Source organism: Vulpes lagopus, chromosome 7 (genome assembly GCF_018345385.1).
Source record: "Vulpes lagopus strain Blue_001 chromosome 7, ASM1834538v1, whole genome shotgun sequence".
Taxonomy (NCBI): domain Eukaryota; kingdom Metazoa; phylum Chordata; class Mammalia; order Carnivora; family Canidae; genus Vulpes; species Vulpes lagopus.
The window spans coordinates 16,076,465-16,096,907 of NC_054830.1; the positions used below are offsets into that span (position 1 = coordinate 16,076,465).

The window sequence follows — 20,443 nt, forward strand, 5'->3', positions numbered from 1 at the left end:
TCAAAGGAGCCACAGGGAGCCCAAGGACACCAGCAGAATGTAACCAGTGCGGGCGACCGGGCTCAGGAAGGCAGGATCACCCCTACTGATGAACCTCATGTCGCTGATCTGCCTCTTGATCCAGTGGGTGAACTGGGAGGTGCTGGTATAGATGCTTGGGAGGCGGTGCCGGTTGCAGCTAAGGCTCCAGCTCACCACCCCCATCTGAATCCAAGAGTTGTTCACCTGGCACACAAGGGAGCTGCCAGAGTTGTCCTGTGGAGGGCAGGGGAGAGGAGGAGGAGAGGCATGAGAGAGGCAGCTAGAAGCCCTCACTGCAGTCTCTGGAGAAGGTCACACCTTCCCAGCCCACATCCTTAGCATGAGCGGCCTTAAGCTTGGGCCATCCCTGATAATGAGGCATAGCTCTGAACCTGCTCTGTGACATGGAAGCTCTGCACTGGGACCGAGCTCAGGATCACACTGGCCTCTCTTTTCATTCTCCTGCTAATTCTCTGACCAGAAGCCCCTGGTCCCCACCTCTGCCCTCCCTAAAATCTTAGCGGGCCTCCAAGGTGCTGCCCTTGACCACTCTTTTTTTCCTACACTCCTGCCTGCAGAGTGGCTATTTGAAATGCAAACCAGCCCCTTAGTTTTGTACAAAGCACATGCATGTCTAAGAATAATGTTTCTAACAGCATGCATCAAAAAGTAATAGCTGTTCTGTCTGCTGATGGTGGGTTTGTGATTTTTTTTTAAACTTTATACTCTTCTGTATTCTTGAAAAGTTTTGTAAATCAGAAAAACAGCTCTATCTACATATATTTTTTAATGTAATTCAAACCAAGATTTAAAGAATATAATCTAATGAAGACTGCATGAGACATTTAAGGGAAAAAATAATAAAACTAGACCTAAGAATATAAAATAAGGACAACTAGGTAAATATATATTTTTGTTCTTAAGTGAGGTGACTTAAAATGCCAATGCTCAGCATTTGGCTTCCTGTAGTATGGAAGACCAGATACCCTGCCTGACCTTGCTGTAGATAACTAAATATGTATGATGTTGAAAAACATCATTTTAAAGGTATGGCTGAGCTGGCAAGAAAATAAAGATGCCTCAGAGTCCAAAACCTAAGGGAGGGCTAAAACCCAGAGAGATCAGCAAAGCCCACATGGCTTTGGTCCCCAAGCCATTTGCCAGACCCAGTGAAACTGAGCTTCTGTTTTCACAGTCTCGTTCGTCGGTGTGGGAGTTAAAAGGCAAAACCCAGGGCCTGTGCAAGGAGGGAAGCCTAAAACCTCTTGCAAAAAGCAGTACCTCCAAAAAAGGACCATGCCCTCTGAGTGAGGGGAAACTGGGAGCACCTGCCCTCATATAAACTTGCAGTTGGAATTCACACTACGTGAGCAGTTCAAAAAACCCAAGCCAAGGATGTCATTCAAAGTGGTCCTGGGTTAGTCATGTGCCCAGTTATCCAGCAGAAGCAAGTATAGATTCTGTCTGAAGGAACCCACTTTGGAGGCTATACTTCAGAGAATTCTCACAGAGAACACCCTAAAGAACATTTCCTCACTTTTTAAAACATCACCCCACACACAAGGAAGTCAAGATACTGCGAGCAAATGCCAGCCAGCAGGAAAAAAACGAGAGCATAATTAGAGCCTTCATGGCTTGATACTCAGGGATTATTACACTTCTGAACTAGAAGGTTCAGAGTCTCTGGTAATGCTGCACTATTTCATAGGCTTGGGAAGGAGGATATGGCTGTTGGTTGTATTATTCTTTAATCTCCATATTCTTTTGTCTCTTCAATATAGAGTAAAAACAACTTAAAAAGATAACAGTGTCAATCTTCCTTACATTAATCTCTAAAGTGCAAGCAATTCCAAACAAAATGCCAGACAGATTTTTTTCAGGACCTTGACAATATGATTCTAAAATTGATATGGAAGGATAATAGTCCATGAATTCTATGACAGGCATGAGAAAGAAGAGCAAATTGGAGAGTCAGGCTGGGGGCAGATTTGACCTACCAAAGAGTTAGATATATTTCAAAGCTGTAGTTACAGAAACTGTGGTGCTGACATAAAAATAGGAAAATAGGGGATGCCTGGGTGGCTCAGTGGTTGAGCATCTACCTTTGGCTCAGGGTATGAACCTGGGGTTCCAGGGTATGATCCAGGGATTAAGTCCTGCATCAGGCACCCCACAGGGAGCCCACTTCTCCCTCTGCTGTGTCTCTGCCTCTCTGTGTGTCTCTCATGAATAAATAAATAAACTCTTTTTTAAAAAATAGGTAAATAGGGATCCCTGGGTGGCGCAGTGGTTTGGCGCCTGCCTTTGGCCCAGGGCGCGATCCTGGAGACCCGGGATCGAGTCCCACGTCGGGCTCCTGGTGCATGGAGCTTGCTTCTCCCTCTGCCTATGTCTCTGCCTCTCTCTTCTCTCTGTGTGTGTGTGACTATCATAAAAAAAAAAAAAAATAGGTAAATAGGCCAATTGTGCTTTGGAGAGCTAACCTGATGCCTGCACATGAGGAGATATGACACATGCCCCAGAAAGCTCTGGGAAAAAAGATCTCTGTTGTAATGGTGGGGAAACTGATGAAGAAATGTAAAGTTGGATCCTACCATAACAAAACTCCAGAGAAATTAAAATCCTCAATATAGAAAGTTAAAAAGATAAGACTCATTAAAAACACGTAGGACCTGAGCACCTGGGTGGCTCAGTTGGTTAGGCGTCTGCCTTCAGCTCAGGTCATGATATCATGGGTCCTGGTATTGAACCCTGTGTTAGACTCTCTTTTTTTTTTTTTTAAAGATTTTATTTATTTATTCATGAGAGATAGAGAGAGAGAGAGGCAGAGACACAGGCAGAGGGAGAAGCAGGGTCCATGCAGGCAGCCAGACGTGGGACTCGATCCTGGTCTCCAGGATCACACCCCAGGCTGCAGGCGGCACTAAACCGCTGAGCCACCAGGGCTGCCCTGTGTTAGACTCTCCACTCAGTGGGGAGTCTATTTCTCCCTCTGCCTCTCCCCCCACAACCTGAGCTTATGCTTGCTCTCTCGCTCTCTCTCTTCTCTCAAATACATAAATAAAATCTTTAAAAAAATATGTAGGACCATAACTTTGACTTGAGATGAAGCATATGTTTGAAAATAAGACTCAAAGTCCACAAAGGGGAGATGTGTTGAGCTTAATTACATCAAAATTATGACTATTCAGTGAAGGACACCAAATCTCACTGGACATAGATTATGAATTAAGATAGGGCATTTACGCCATCTAAAACCAGCTAGAGAAAAAAAATTAAAAAAAAATAAAACCAGCTAGAGGTCAATATTTAGTATGTGTAGGGACACCTTGAACATTAACAAGCAGAGAAACAGTGTTGAGAGACTTCTGGGGAAGATGGCAGAGTAAAAGTATCCTGGGCTCACCTCATCCCATAGATACACCTAGATAACACTCACATCAGAGTAAATAAACTAGAAAATGACCTAAAGACCGGCAGAACAAACTCACTACAGATAAATGCAGAGGAGAGGCCACATTGAAGAGGGTAGGAAGGGTGGAGATTCAGTCAGGAGCCAAAATGACCTGTATTACCATCTGTGGGAAGGGGGATGCGATAGGTGCAAGGAGAAGAGCAGACCCCACCCCAGGCCCAAGGGAAGCCACTGGGAAGACAAATGCCTATATAACATCTGGCTTTGAGAACCAGACGGGCCTAACTTTGGCAGTTCTTACAATCAGTAGAGCGTAATACCTGGAACTTTAAAAATCAGTGGCTCAACTCTGGGAGAGCCAGGGGTGATAGGAAACTGAGTCCTTGCTCTTAAAGAGACAGCATAACAAACAGCTGTGGAGATACAGCACTAGAAGCAGCAGTTTATAAAAAACACCTAGGGTATATGAGGACATTTATTTACTAATCTCAGCATGTGTGCTAAAGGGGCAGGGATCTTTGGGAGACTTCTCCAGGAACAAAAGAGCTGGCAGATACTGTTTCCTTCCCTGCTGCCCCCCTCCCCAACCTAGATACATGGACACCTACAGGAACCAGCCCCTCCAGAACACTCTCCCCATAAAGCTATAAACTGATTTTTCAGCAGAAGCTTTGTAGGCCAGAAGAAAGTGGCATGATATATTCAAAGTGCTGAAAGGAAAAAAAAAAAAAAAAAACTACAACCAAGAACACTATACAGCAAGGCTACCATTCAGAATAAAAGGAGAGATAAAGAGTTTCCCAAACAAACAAAAGTTAAGGAATTCATGACCACTAAACTGGCCCTACAAAAAATGTTAAAGGGGATGGTTTGAGCGGAAAAGAAAGACCATAAGCAGAAGTTAAGAAGAGTAGGACGCACAAAAGCAGTAAAAATAACTATATCCATAAAAATCAGCCCAGGGACTCACAAAACAAAAGGATCTAAAGTATGACACCATATACCTAAAACATGGGGTAGTGGGGAGAGGAGTAAAGAATGGGTCCAAACTTAAGTGACCATCAACTTAATATAAACTGCTATATGTGGGAAATGTCACATACATATGTAATGGTAACCATGAATCAAAAACTGGCAATAGAATACCCAAAAAGTAAAAAGAGGCACTCCAAGTCTATCACTAAAGAAAGCCAGCAAACTGTGAGAGAAGAGAGCAAGAGAAGAAAGGAAAGGAGAAGAACCACAAAAAACAGCCATAAAACAAGTAAAAAATGTCAATGAGTACATAACTATTAATTATTACTTTGAATGTAAATAGACTAAATGTTCCAATCAAAAGACATGGTGATGGAACAGATAAAAAAGCAAGAGTCATCTATACACTGCCTACAAAAGACTACTTTCAGATTTAAAGACAGGTGCAGATTGAAAGTGAGGGGATAGACAAGTGTTGACCATCCAAATGGAAGTGAAAAGAAAGCCAGGGTAGAAAGAGAGTTGAGTGAGACTCAAGAGTCTTCATCCCAGTCTCCAGATCCCTGATAGTTTGGAGAAGTGAGGAACCTCCCCCATCTCCCACCCCCAGGGGCACTGAATGAGGGAGATGTGGTAGGGCTTGGCAAGGTGTAAATCAAATCAATTTTTAAATCTAGACTTGTAATCAGACAGGGTATGTAATAACTAAAAGTGACTAGAAACTGTATATTCTGCCCAAAATGATGTTTGAGAGAGGGAAGAAGCTTTGACATGGGGGGACTTGAAAGAATAAAGCCTTTGAATGTGGATTCTCTAACAAATTGAGATTCCTCAACAAACAAACACAGGAAGGAATAAGTAGCACGATATTGTTCATGCAAGTTAAAAGACACATAACAGCAACACTATGCATTTTTCAAAGATACAGACATCTTTAAAGATTTGAGTAGGTGCCTTTGTGGGGAGAGAATATGGAAGATGAAGGGGGAAATCAAGCTAATGATGATAATGTGAGAAGAGAAGATTAACTGGACTCTGGGAGCCCAGAGAAAAAGAGAACTCAGAGAGAATAGTAGGGAGAGAGAAAACTTGCAAATGTGGACATTCTCTTACCACAATGAAATAAAACCAGAGCCCATGACAAAATGTAAACTATCTTATCAAAGGTAAAGAAATTAACTTTCAAAAATGTTAAAGTAAAAACAGAATTAAAATCTACCATTATTGTGTAGGGCGATAAGAATACCACATGTGGCAAAGCCCATGGGATACGGGCCTGAATTGCACATAGAAGAGTCCCGGGCTAAATATTTTCATCAAACTAGAGAGAATGAAGATAATTATTCATTATTGTCATCAATTATGTATTACCACATATTCAGCTCATGACACTTAAAAAGGAATTAATAAAGACAAAACGGGGATAATCCACACATTAGAAAGCAGAAAATCACAGCCTTGAGAAATGAAATCAATAGCTTGTTCTCAAAAACCAACAGAATAGATAAGCACTTTACAAATCTTACCAAGAAAAATAGAAGAAAATGCAAATACTTCACAGTATGAGTAGAAAAGAGGCAAGAACCACATCCTGGGAAAATATACTTCTTCAGAATCTGAAGAATGTTTGTAACCTCCTCTTTATGGATTTAAATTCTGGATGAAACGAGTAATTTCTAAGAAAATGCAAATCATCTAAGTCCAATAACCACGAGTAAAACAACTGAAAATATTGCCCACGAACTACCCCTCAAATGAAAACAGGCCTGCGCAGTTTCATAGTCAACTTCTATTCAGCATTCAAGGAGCAGATAATTTATATCGTTTCAAATGTTCTAGAACATGGGCTAATACTTTTCAAGTGAAGTATAGTCTTGATTCTATACCTTGATATAAGGGGTACCTTCCTCAGCATGCTTTAAAAAGGAGCCCAGCCTCACTAGAGGAAGAAAACAAAATGCAAAGGCCAGTGGGTCGTGCACACAGGACTCTTCCATCTCAAGCCAGTACATTTCCCAGGCCCTGCACCAACATTGCCCTGTGCCTGTTCCAGGGCCCAGCACAGGATGTCTGTTGGAAGAAAAAATAAATTAAACATGTTCTAAAAAAAGAGATTATAAATCTAAATCTGACAGATGAATGAAGCAGAATTACACTCTGAGCAGGGAAAGACGATCCTGGCATGCAGGCTAGGCAGACGTGAGGAATCTGTTCTCAGAGCTGACTCGGCACATCTGATCAGAGCATGGAGTCATCTTGAGAGCTGCATAAAACACATTTTATGAAGCAAGGCATTCATTCCTGAACAAAATGCTATAGCAGATCAGGAAGGAATGGCTCTCTCCCTGACAGATGATATGCCAGATTAGCACCAGGCTTCATGATGAAGCGTGAGAAGCACATCCATGAAGGCCAGCTACAAGGCAAATTCCAGGCTTTTTGGGGGACATGTGCCCATGGTATGAAAAAAGCAAATATCGTGAAAACAAAAGAGGCAAAAAATCATAACTAATTACAGCTCATATGAATTGTAGGCCTGCAAAGCCCAAGAAAGTCAACTAAAAACTCTTAGATATAACAAAAGAGTTCAGCTTGCTGTCTTCAACAAGATATTTTCAACAAGAGGATGAGTCTGGGGGAAGGAAATGAAGAAAGTGAAAATGAAGGAAGGTCTGGTCCTGTTGAGGAAGCTGTAGCCACTGATTAACTCTAGGTGTTAATTCGGCTCTAAATATGTGTGTGGAAAATACAGGGTGACCAGAAGCAGCACCAAATTGAGACATGACAACTTGTAAACCACTGCAGCAGAAAAGTAGAGTGTGGGAAAAAAATCAACCCAAAACATAAGGCGGGGGAACAGAAAGAAATATTCTTCTCATCAAGTGGATAAAAGGATATTCCCCCAGATATCCGGACAAAAACAGCATCCAGCTTTAAGCTGTTTAACAAGAGACATGCCTAAAACAAAATGGCATAGCGTCTCCTGGAAGACAGAGTAATTGTTCTAGAATATAGTTCTTGCACTGCAGTAGACAAGAAAAATGAGAAGCACACCCATTGTAAAGAAGGAGGTAAATTTACCATTGTTTTCAAATAATATGGCTCTGGACCTGCAAAATTAAAGAGAAGCAACTAGATCCACAAAGGATGCTTGTTACATATACATACACACTCACAGACACACACACACTCACACACACACAAACCAAATATATAATTCAAGTAGAAAGCACAATGAAAGGGCAGCCCTAATGGCCCAGCGGTTTAGCGCCCCCTTCAGCCCAGGGTGTGATCCTGGAGACAGGGGATCAAGTCCCACGTCAGGGTCCCTGCATGGAGCCTGCTTCTCCCTCTGCCTGTCTCTCTCTCTCTCTCTCTTTCTCTGTGTGTGTGTGTGTGTGTGTGTGTCATGAATAAATAAAATCTTTTTTAAAAAGTACAATGTAAGAAAACATACTGCTCACAACAGATATAAAACAGGCATATTCTTAAGCAGCAGCTTGTAGTAACTATGTGGAGAAAGCTGTAGACAGAAAGAAATGGAACAAAATAGTTTATTTTCCCTAAATTAATCTATTAATTTCCATCAAAATCACCACATGATTTTCTTTTTGACATTATACTAAAATTGTTCAGTTGGAATGAACATGGGAGGATAGCCAGGCAAATTCTTTAAAAGGAGAATAATGAAGGAAGACTTGCCTTACCACATACAAGAAAGAAGAAGAAGAAAGAAAGAGAAAGAAAGAAAGAAAGAAAGAAAGAAAGAAAGAAAGAAAGAAAGAAAGAAAAAGAAAGAAAGAGCTACAATAATTTAAGAAGAATGGTGTTGGCAGAAGAATGAGACTGCAAGAGTCAAAGACACCGATCAAAATAAAATGGGAATGTACAGTATAATAAAAGGGCATTTCTTTCTTTCTTTTTTTTTTTTTTTGTAAGATTTTATTTTCAAGTAGACTCTACATTCAACGTGGGGCTCAAACTCACAACTCCAAGATCAAGAGGCACACATTCTGCGGACTGAGCCAGTCAGGCAGCTTCTAAAGGGGGCATTTCGAATTCACTACCAAAAAAATTAAAGTATTCAATGAAAGATTATTTACATAACTGGCTACATTTGGAGGAAAATAAAACAGATTCCTTCTCTCAACCTTCCAGATGAATCAAAATTAAAACATTTAAAGAAAAGAATTAAGAACACGTGAGTGAAAAATTTTATAATCTTTGGGTGGGAAAGGTAGAAAAGCACAGCACAAAAACCACTATCATCAAGGGAAATAATGAAAAATCAAATTTTTAAATAACTCTATGGAAAAAAGTCCACATCAAAAGAAGCCAAATGATGGACAGATCAGTAAAATATCATAAAACATTTTATAAAGGGTTAAAACTTCCAGTTCTCAAAACTTTTAATAACTTTTCATTTTGAAATAATTTGAGACTCACAGAAAAGTTGCTGCAAGTAGAATATTTTTACTCAGATTTACTAATTGTTAATGTTTTACCATATTTGTTTTATATTCTCTCTCCATCTGTGTATGTGTATATGTGTGAATGTGTGTTTACATAAAAATACATATACTCATAAACCATTTTAAATTAAGCTGAAAAAGACATGATGTTCCTTTATCAATAATTACTACAGCATGCGATATCCAGAGTTTTTACAAACCAATAAAAACCAAAGTAGTTTAGTAGAAAACCATGAGCAAAGGACACAGAAAAGTGTAAATGGTCCACTGAACAGTACAAGTCTCTTTATCTGGACTCCCTTTGTCCTTTTACAATTTATTTAGAAGTTGGGTTCTTTCCCTGAACTTGGGTAAAAGCTTGGGCAGAACAAGAAGTGTTGCTCACTGAGATTAATGTAATCAGTGTCGCCATGAGGACAGTCTCATAAACATATCTCAGTTCAGAAATCAGAATATTCATTCCCACACAGCAATCACAATGTCAGACTTCTACAGTAAAACTTCTCCCCACTGCTGTCTAGGGCTTTTGGCAAGCAGGAGGGAAAGGAGGAGCCAGGTCTGCTTTTCCTGTTCCTCTCATTCAGCAACCGCCCCAACCCCATCTTGCTAACCTGTTTTCTGAACCTACTACCAAGGTTAAAGCAGAAGAGTGAGGAGGCAAGAGAACCAGCACTTCCTGCTCTCTGGGTCTTGAGATTGATAGCTGACATCACGCTCCCTGGGTGATCTTGTTGAAACCCCTCCCAGGAGATCTGAGTGTGGGATAGACAATCCCCCATCCCACCCCCCAACCCGCCCCTGGCATCCTTTGAATCCTAATGCACATTGTATTTTGATTACTTCATTGAAACTTCCTATTTAATAACTTGTTGTACAAGCAATTAACAGGATTGCTCAATTTCATGAAATTAAAGCAGAAATGAAAGTTTTAGTCTATCAGAGGAACATAATAAACATAATACCTAAATGCCAGTGATGACATAGAGAAAGGGGCATTCGTATACTGTTGGTATTAATATAAAAGGGTAAGTATTTGAGAAAGCTAATTTGTCAATATCTTTTAAATTTTTATTTTATTTATTTATTTTTTATGATTTTATTTATTTACTCATGAGACACAAAGAGAGAGAGAGAGAGGTAGAGACACAGGCAGAGGGAGAAGCAGGCTCCATGCAGGGAGCCTGACGTGGGACTCAATCCTGGGTCTCCAGGATCAGGCCCTGGGCTGAAGGCGGCGCTAAACCACTGAGCCACCGGGGCTGCCCCTCTTTTAAAATTTTAAATGTGCATACAACTGATCTTGTAATTACACTTCTAAAAATTTACTTTAGAGAAATATTTGAATAAATGTGCAAAGATCTATGAACAAAGATTTCTGGCATGGTAGAAAAAATATTGAAATGAGTTCAGATGTCTATCAATAGGAGAACGGTTAAATAGATTATGACATAGCAATATGAGAGAATTGTTGTTCAGTATTCAAGGAGAATGGAATGTATTTACATAGATAGTCCAAGATGGTCCAAGATCTATTTCAAGTGAAAGTAAAAAATTTGTTGGAGAATAAAATTTTAGGAGAGTCTTTCATTCATTAAAGATAAAAACTAGAAAAAAATCCTAAAACTTATTTGGGGTTTCATATATGTATAGAAAGAAATGTTAGGGATAGAAACTAAACAACTTAGAGTGGAAATTTCTAGGTAGTTTGATTATAGGGAAGTCTCATTTTCCAATGTTTGCATTTATGTGCTACTTTTTTTTAAAAAGAGATTCATGCATTTCCTTTCAAATAACACTATGTATATATTTTTTAAATAAAGTAGTGATAAGGGAATCACAGCAGTATAAAACTTAAGAGATGAAACCACATTTAATTAAAAGATGATTTCATAGTTTTAAATACTTCAAACACAAAACTAGAAAGAGTAAATCTTTTTGCTCAAGAAGACAGAAAAATAAAACCAAATCAAGCCCAAGGGAAGCAGAAGAAAATTAAGAGAAACAGAAAACAATGAAATAAGTAAAAAACTTAACTATATACCAGGCCACTAGGCAAACTGCAGCATATCCCATATAGCAGGTATCATTGTAGAGCCAATTTTATGATTACATGGCAAGCGGGTTGGAACTCATTAACAAAACAAACAAGCACACATGTATTTGGAAATGGGGGAAAAATGCTTATAAATAAGCTATAGATCAAAATGAAATAAGAATGGGAATTAGAGAAAATATTTAGAACTAGATAACAGTAAAAATGCTACATACTAAAATATGTGGTATCAGGCTAAAGCAGTATTTAGAGGGAAATCTGTAGACTTAAATACTTTTATTAGAAAAGAAAAAAGTCCAAAAATACATTGGAGGTCTTCCTTACCCACTCATCTATCGATGGACGTTTGGCTGCTTCCATATCTTGGCTGTTGTAAATAATGCAATAAGCATAGGGATGCATGTATCTTTTCAGATTAGTCTTTTCATTTTCTTCAGGTAAATGCCCAGTGGTGTAATTATTGGATCATAGGGTAGTTCTATTTTTAACTTTTTGAGGAAATTCCATACTATTTTCCACAGTGGCCGCACCAGTTTGCATTCCCACCAAGAGTGCAAGAGGGTTCCCCTTTTCTCAACATCCTCGCCAACACCTGTTGTTTCTGGTGTTGTTAATTTTAGCCATTCTGACAGGTGTAAGGTGATATCTCATTGTGGTTTTGATTTACATTTCCCGGATGATGAGTGATGTTGAGTATCTTTTCCTGTGTCTGTTGGCCAACTATATGTCTGCTTTGGAAGAAATGTCTTTTCAGGTCCTCTGTTCATTTTTTAATCAGATTGTTTGGGGTTGTGTTGTTGTTGTTGTTGTCTTGATAATTGAGTTGTATGGGTTCTTTTTTATGGGTTCTTTACATATTTTGGGTATTAAGCCTTTATTGAAAATATCATTTGCAAATACCTTCTCCCATTCAGTAGGTTGCCTTTTCATTTTGTTGATGGTTTCCTTTGCTGTGCAGAAGCTTTTTAGTTTGATGTAGTCTCAACTGTTTTGTTTTTGTTTGTTTCTGTTTTGCTTTTGTTGGCCTTGCCTGAGGAGATAGATTAAAAAACATATTTCTAAGACTGATGTGCAAGAGTTTACTGCTATGTTTTCTTTTAGAAGTTTTATGGTTTGGGTCTTATATTTAGATCTTTAACCTATTTTGAGTTTATTTTTGTGTATGGTGTGAGAAAGTGATTGAGTTTCATTCTTTTGCATGTAGTTGTTTGGTTTTCCCAACACTATTTATTGAAGAGATCGTGTTTTCCTCATGGCATATTCCTGCCTCCTTTGTCATAGATTAACCATAGAAGTATTGGTTTATTTGGGGGCTATCTATTCTGTTCCATTGATCTGTGTCTATTTTGTGCAAATACCATATTATTTTGATTACACTAGCTTTGTAGATAGCTTGAAATCTGGGATTGTAATACCTCCAGCTTTGTTATTCTTTTTCAAGATTGCTTTGACTATTCTGGGTCTTTTGTAGTTTTATACAAATTTTAGAATTATTTGCTCTAGTTTGGTGAAAAATACTATTGGTATTTTGATAGGGATTGAATTGAATCTGTAGATTGTGTTGGATAGCATAGACATTTTAATGATTAATTTTTCCAATCCATGAGCATGGTGTATCTTTCCATTTATTTGTGTTATCTTCAATTTCTTTCATCAATATCTTACAGTTTTCAGACTGCACATCTTTCACCTCCTTGGTTAAATCTATTCCTAGGAATTTTATTCTTTTTTATGTAATTGTAAATGGAGTTGTTTTCTTAATTTCTGATACTTCATTATTAGTGTATAGAAATGCAACAGATTTCTGTATATTAATTTTGTATCCTGAAACTTCCTGAATTCTTTAATAGTTCTATTAGTTTTTTGATGGATTCTTTAGGGTTTTCTATATAGAGTATCATGTAACCTCAAAATCCTGACAATTTTACTTCTTCCTTATCAATTTGGATGCCTTTTGTTTCTTTTGTCTGATTGTTGTGGTTAAAAATTCAGTACTGTCTTGAATAAAAGTGGCAAGAGTGAATGTCCTTGTCCGGTTCCTGACCTTAGAGGAAAAGCTTTCAGTTTTTCACCATTGAGTATGATGTGCTGTGGGTTTGTCATACATGGCCTCTATTATGCTAAGGTTTCTTCCCTCTATACACACTTTGCTGAGAGTTTTTAACATGAATGGATGTTGAATTTTGTCAAATTATTTTTATCCTTTTGTTAATCTGGTGTATCATGTTGATTGATTTGCGGATATTGAACCATCTTTGCATCCCTGGAACAAATCCCACGTAGTCATGGTGAATAATCCTTTTAATGTATTGTTGAATTAAGTTTGTTAATATTTTGTTGAGGCTTTTTGCTTGTAGTTTCATTAAGGATATTGGTCTGTAATTTTCTTTTTGTGTAGTGTCTCTGTCTGATTTTTGTATTAGGGTAGTGCTGGCCTCATAGAATAAATTTTGAACCATTATTTCCTCTTCGATTTTTTTGGAATAGTTTGAGAAGAATAGGTAATTCACCTGTGAAGCTATTTGGTCCTAGACTTCTGTTCATTGGGAGTTTTCTGATTACTGATTCACTTTTATTACTAGTAATCATCCTGTTCCAAATTTCAATTTCTTCCTGATTCATTCTTGGAAGATTGTATGTTTCTAGGAATTTATCCATTTCTTCTAGGTTGTCCAGTTTTTTTGTGTATTATTTTTCATAGTTGTGTCTTGTAATTCTTTGTATTTCTGTTGATTGAACTTCTCTTTCATTTCTGATTTTATTTATTTGAGCCCTCTCTCATTTCCTTGTTGAGTCTGGCTAAAGGTTTATCAGTTTTATCTTTTCAAAGAACTAGCTCTTAGTTTCATTGATTTTTTCTATTGTTTTTTTCAGTCTCTATTTTATTTATATCACTCCAATATTTATTATTTCCTTCTACTAACTTTGGGCTTTGTTCTTCTTTTTTCTCATTCCTTCAGGTGTAAGATTAGATTGAGATTTTGTTTCTTGAGGTAGGCCTGCATCATTATAAACTTGTCTTGTAGAACTGCTCTTTAGTCAAAGCATTGCCAATTTTGTTTGTTTTATGTTCTTTTGTTTTTGGAAAAACTGGCTATTACTTTCAATATTATATTATTGTTTATTCTGGTCTCTATATTATTTATTTCTGATTTTTCTTTATTTCCTTCCTCTACTAAATTTCAGCTAAGTCTCTCCTTTTTCTAGCTTCTTGTGATGTAATTTATTCAAACTTTTTTCTTAACACAGTATTTATAACATAAATTTCACTATAACATCTGCTTTTGCTGCATCCCATAGGTTTTAGAATATTGTGCTTTATTTTTCTTTTGTTGTGAGACATATTTTGACTTGCCATTTTATTATTTGACCCACTGCTTGTGCAGTTGTGTGTTAATATTTACATGTTAAATATTTAATATTCACATTGTAGATTTTCCAGTTTTAATTATTGATCTTTAGTTTTATGCCATTGTGGTTGGAAAACATCCTTAGTATGATATTAGTCTTAAATTTGTAATATTTATTATCTCTTTTTATGTGATTTAATCAGAGGATTGTTCTATGTATACTTGAGAAAAATATGTGTTCTATTTTTCTTGGATGGAATGTTTTATATATATATTTTAGAACCATGTATTTTGAAATATTCCTCAAGTAAAAAATGTTCTTGTTGAAAAAATAATAACTGTAGCTGATGGTATTCATTTAAAATAAAGCATTTCAGAAGGAAAGTGGGTGGGGAGATGGGTGAAGTAGATGACGGGGATTAAGAGTACACTTACCATGATGAGCACTGAGTAACGATGTATAGAATTGTTGAACCACTATATTATATACATAAAACTAATATAGCACTGTATGTTAACTATACTGGAATTAAAATTAAAAACAACAAAAATGTTTTAAATTGAGATGCTTCTGCTGCATCTCAAAGATTTTAGACCATTGTATTTCCATTTTCATTTGTCTCAAGGTATTTTTAAATTTCCTCTTTGACTTCTTCATTGACCCATTGCTTATTTGGGAGTGTGTTGTTTAGCCTCCACGTTTCCATTTTTTCCAGTTTTTTTCTTGTAATTGATTTCCAGTTCCATACTGTTGTGGGTCAGAAAAGATGCTTGATATGATTTCAATCTTCTTAAATTCACTGAAACTTATTTTAGTGGCCTAACTTGCTCTATTCTGGAGAATGTTCCATGTGCACTTATGTATTTGAAAATAATATGTATTCTGCTGTTTTCTGGTTGGAATGTTATATATATATGTATATGTATATGTACACACACATACATATGCACATATATAATGCTATATATGTACGTATATTATATATATATACACACACACACATGTAAAACATTCAGCATATATATACTGTATGTTAAGGTCTCTTGGGCTGTTCAAAGCCACTGTTTCCTTACTGATTTTCTGTCAGGAAAATCTATTCAGTAAGTGATGTACCTAAAGTACCCCATTATTATTGTCTGTATCACTGTTACTTTCTCCCTTTATGTCTGTTCATATTTGCTTTACACATTTTAGGTGCTCCTCTACTAGATGCATGGATATTTACAATGGTTACATCCTCTTGTTGGATTGGTCCCTTTATCATTATATAAGGCCTTTTTTATTACATTGGGTTTTTTTTAAAAATCTCTTTTGTCTAAAATAAGTATTGCTACCCCAGTTTTTTGTGGGTTTTTTTGTTTTTTGTTTTTGTTTTTGTTTTTTTGCTTTTTGCCTCAGTTTGCATGGAATATCTTTTTTCATCCCTTCACTTTCAGTCTGTATGTGTCCTTAGGTCTGAAGTGAGTCTCTTATAGGCAGCATATAAATAGGTCTTGCTTTTTTTATCCATTCAGTCAATCGGAGTGTTTAGTCCATCTACATTTAAAGTATTTACTGATAGTTATGTACTCATTGCCATTGTGGTGGTGGTTATCTTGTTTTTATATCTCTTCTCTGTTCCTTTCTTCCTCTCTTGTTCTCTTCTCTTGCAATTTGATGACTTTCTTTAGTGTTATGCTTGGATTCCTTTCTCTTTGTGCATGCCTGTGTGTGTATCTATTATAGGTTTTTGATTTGTGGTCACCATTGAGGTTTGTAATATTCTATGTGTATAGCAATCTACTTTAGGTTAATGTCGCTTAAGTTTGAATATTTTCTAAACACTACATTTTCATTCCCCCCACTTCCACATTTTATGTATATGATGTCATATTTTACTCTAGGAAAGGGCAGCCCAGGTGGCTCAGCGGTTTAGCACTGCCTTCAACCCGGGGCATGATCCTGGAGACCCCAGATGGAGTCCCACGTCGGGCTCTCTGCATGGACCTGCTTCTTACTCTACCTGTGTCTCTGCGCCTCTCTCTCTCTCTCTCTGTCTCTTGTGAATAAATAAATAAAATCTTTAAAAATAATCTAGTAAAGAGTTTTTGCAGTGGATCCCACTGGGACAATTGGAAGTCCATATGAGGAAACACAAAAATAGTCCTCTCCCTATCTAAACACCACTCACAAAATGAATGCATGTGGATTTAAGACCTAAATGTGAAAACCAAAAATTTTCAAACTTTAAGAAACAAAAATATAGGGAAGTCTTTATGACCTCAGGAAAAGGAAGTTCTTAAATAAGATGCAAAAAACTTAAGCCAGAAAGGAAAATATGGATCTACATTTTTGACTACAATAAAACCTAAACTGCTGTTCAGCAAACAAAAGAATAAACATAATGAAAAGATAAATAAAAAATTGGGACAAGATATCTGCAATATACAATGGACACAGAACCAGTATCCAGAATATAAAAAGAAAAAGGCAAACAATAGAAAATGTGCAAAATATCTGAGTGAGTCAGTCATAGAAGAAGAATTACGAATAGAGACTCAGCACGTGAAAAGATGCATAATGGCACTAGTAACTAGGGACATGCACGCTCCAACCACAATGTGATTTCTGTTTCTCATCTAACAGAATGGAAAACATTTTATAGTCTGCCAGTACCAAAAATGTTGGCAACAATATGGAACAACAGAATTCTCAGACATTGCTATAAGAATATGGATTAATACAATCAATTTGGAAAACAATTAGGCAGTAACTATTAAAGATGAAGGTATAGGGGTGCCTGGGTGAAGTCGGTTAAGCATTTGCCTTCAGCTCAGGTCATGGTCTCAGGGTCCTAGGATCGAGCCCCGCGTTGGACTCCCTGCTCAGTGGGGAGCCTGCTTATCCCTCTCCCTCTGCCCCTCTCCCCTCCAACCTCCCCCATCCCAACACTGTTTTTTACATGCACTCTCTCTCAAATAAATAAATAAAATCTTCAAAAAAAGAAAAGATGAAGGTATGAACAGCCTATAACCCACTAGTTCCTTGCAGGACACATCCTGTTGAGAAGTTCTGGAACATGTGAACAGGGAGATGTGTATAGGACTATCCAGCAGTTTGTGATATGAAAAAACTGAAAAATTGGGGTGCCTAGGTGGCTAGGTTAGTCGAGCATCTGACTCTTGATTTCGACTCACATCATGATCTCAGGGTCATGAGATGGAGCTCTGCGTTGGGCTCCGCACTCAATGGGGAGCCTGCTTGAGATTCTCTCCCTCTGCCCCTCCCCCACCACCCATACATGCACATGCTCTCTCTCTCTTTCAAATAAATGATTTTTTTAAAAAAACCTGAAAACTACCTTAGCACTATAAACAGTAGAGTGTTTAAACTGTGGCATAGGGGATCCCTGGGTGGCGCAGCGGTTTGGCGCCTGCCTTTGGCCCAGGGCGCGATCCTGGAGACCCGGGATCGAATCCCACATCGGGCTCCCGGTGCATGGAGCCTGCTTCTCCCTCCGCCTGTGTCTCTGCCTCTCTCTCTCTCTCTCTGTGACTATCATAAATAAATTAAAAATTAAAAAAAAAATAAACTGTGGCATATTCACAAGGGGATATCATAGAGAGCTGTTAATGAATTAGAGCTGCACATATCAATATGTATAAATCTCAAAAACAATGTTCAACAGAAGATTCAAGAGTCAGGCCCATGTTTTCAGAATGATGCCACTTATGCAAAACTGATTCTGCCCGCACCTGGTCCACACTTGGGCATGTGACTGATGTTCAGAAGTGTTCAAAAGACCTGAGAAGTATTGCCATTAGTACCATTACTGTGGCCAAGTGCAAAGAAGATAGTTACTCTATTTTACAGACTTGGTAACTGAAGGCCAAGGAAAGGAGATTTTCATAAGGTCACCCAGTAACTTGTGAAAAGGAAGACATGACCCCTGAAAGCCCTCTCCCTGCCCTGGGCCATAGCACCCCGCACCTGACAGGAGCCCATGCCCCATTCTGAGCTGACACACAGCATGTCATTCCCAATGAACTGCTTCTGGTCCTTCAAGAAGAGGAACTGGTACTGCTGACGGCAGATTTCACTGTTTATGATCTTGACAGCCACCTCCTGAAGACTGTAGGGGCTCTTTGGGGTTACTGAAGAGACTGAGAGAGAAAGAGAGAGAGAGAGAGAGAGGGAGATATGCCTTGTCATTCCTTCAACTATTTGGCACATCTCCATCTTAAACTTGTCCAGATTCACTAGAGTAGGAAGCAGGGCCATTTTGGGGGGGGAAAGTATCCTAAGGGGATCAGAGCAGCATCTAAGCATGGAATGAGGACAAGGAGAGACTACTCTAATAATTCAGGTTTCATGAGGGTGGGGGCTGAGCACTGCTCCACAGCTATCCGGCAAGATGTCAAGACCCCAGAGCCCAGAGTGTGCCACCCACTGGAAGACAGGATTACACAAACACTCCTAGACTCTAAGCCTCTAGGATGGCACCAACAGAGGCCAGATCTCCAGGAATTACTGGTGCCTTGAGGTAGCAAGTATGTATGAATGCTGCCCGATGCCTTACTTTCTGAGATCATGTGCCACTTCCAGACAGAGAAACCCATTAATAGCCAAAAATTAATTCCCTGCCATGCTGCAAAGTGAGGCTTGGCACTGGATCTAATTTAACTTTGGCAACTGAGGTTCACGCAGGCCATGTGTCTTTTACACTAAAGTACGGTGTGTTCTCCTGAAGACTGTAGGGGGCCTTTGGGGGTCCTGAAGAGACACAGCCAGGATAGTGTGCAGCACATGTAAATGCTCAGGAATGTTTGCTGAACAAGTGAATAAGGGAATGAACAAATGAGAGGTGCCTGGGTGGCTCGGTCAGTTGGGCGTCCAACTTTTGATTTTGGCTTGGGTCATGATCTCAGGGTTGTGGGATCTAGCCCTGCATCGGGCTCCAGGTTGGGCATGGAGGTTGCTTGGGATTTCTCTCTCTCTCTCTCTCTCTCTCTGCCTCTCCCCACCACCCCGTTTTTTTTTAAAGGGGGAATGAACAAATAAGCCCATACTGGAGTTCTGTTCAGAAGAGGCTAGTGTCTTGGAACCTCTACCTGCCTTCACTCACCTTGAGGATTTTTATATCCCCACCCGATCACCCAGCACAAGGTTCCGATAGATGGCTCAAATCTGTTGCTGGGTAGGCAGACAGGCTGGATGAGCGGGGACCAGGATATGGGGGCCCTGAGCTTCAGAAGGGCAATGTCCTGGGATATGAGGTTGTGGAAATCCTCGTGAATCACAATGCGAGTGAGCAGGAGCTGAGTGCTGTTTTCTGGGAGGCGTTGGACTCCCACCCTCACGGAGTACATTTTGGGGTCCTTGGATCTGTAGGGTCATGGGGAGGAGGCAGATAATTAGCAGTGAGGTCATACGTGGTTAGAGAAACACAGACTGAGCACACTGTGACCCAGCTGGGCCCCTAGTCCCAGATCCCCGAATTTACTGCCTACCCCTATCCCCTAGGCCAGAAAGCAAAACTCTAGGTCTGGCTGGCTGCCCTGACTGACCTCTGTAGACAATGCGCAGCTGTGAGGATCCACTGGTGATGGATGATGGAGCCACTACAGATGTATACACCCAGAAGGAGGATGCTCACCTGCCATGGCCACTTGCCTACCTCTACCAGCTTCCCCTTCACCATTTTGCAAGCGATGTTGGTGTGACCACAGGTCTGGAACCAGGACTCTATGGAAAAAGGTAGAAAGGGGAGCATGCCAGCCCTGAGCAGATTCTCATCCAGTAAAAGGCAGCCCTCACACACGGCAGCACACAGCAAACCATCCAAAGGCAGAGAGGGCCACATTCCAGCCATTGCGTGGGGAAGGGCTTTTTCCTACAGCAAGTGTTCCATTTTATAAAGCAATCCACCAAACAATGGGGACCCGCCAGCCCCTCCAGGGCTTATTAGGAGCTACCACTCCAGGATTTATCTCTACCCCACTCGTTTACACAAGCAGATAGGGGAGTGAAGGAGGAGACTCATCTGAGGAGTGAGTTGCCAGTCAAGGGGCAGGTGATGGGGCACAAGTGAGCATGATCATTTGTAGTCGTGGCCAGAAAGCAATAGATAGTGAGGTTGCATTGCACAACTCCAGGCCTGCCTCCACAGGTCTCACA

At 39.3% G+C, this 20,443-nt stretch overlaps 1 protein-coding gene across 1 annotated transcript; it reads right to left on the minus strand.

Annotated features, from left to right (window-relative positions):
* On the minus strand, positions 1 to 19,967 carry LOC121495114 (serine protease 46-like). Its single transcript, XM_041762401.1, has 4 exons — positions 19,834 to 19,967; positions 19,392 to 19,651; positions 18,257 to 18,420; positions 1 to 255 (listed from the first exon to the last, which is right to left on the minus strand). Exons 1-4 carry the CDS (start codon positions 19,965 to 19,967, stop codon positions 1 to 3), a joined length of 813 nt encoding a protein of 270 aa, XP_041618335.1.
* Between the last annotated feature and the right edge of the window lie 476 nt (positions 19,968 to 20,443).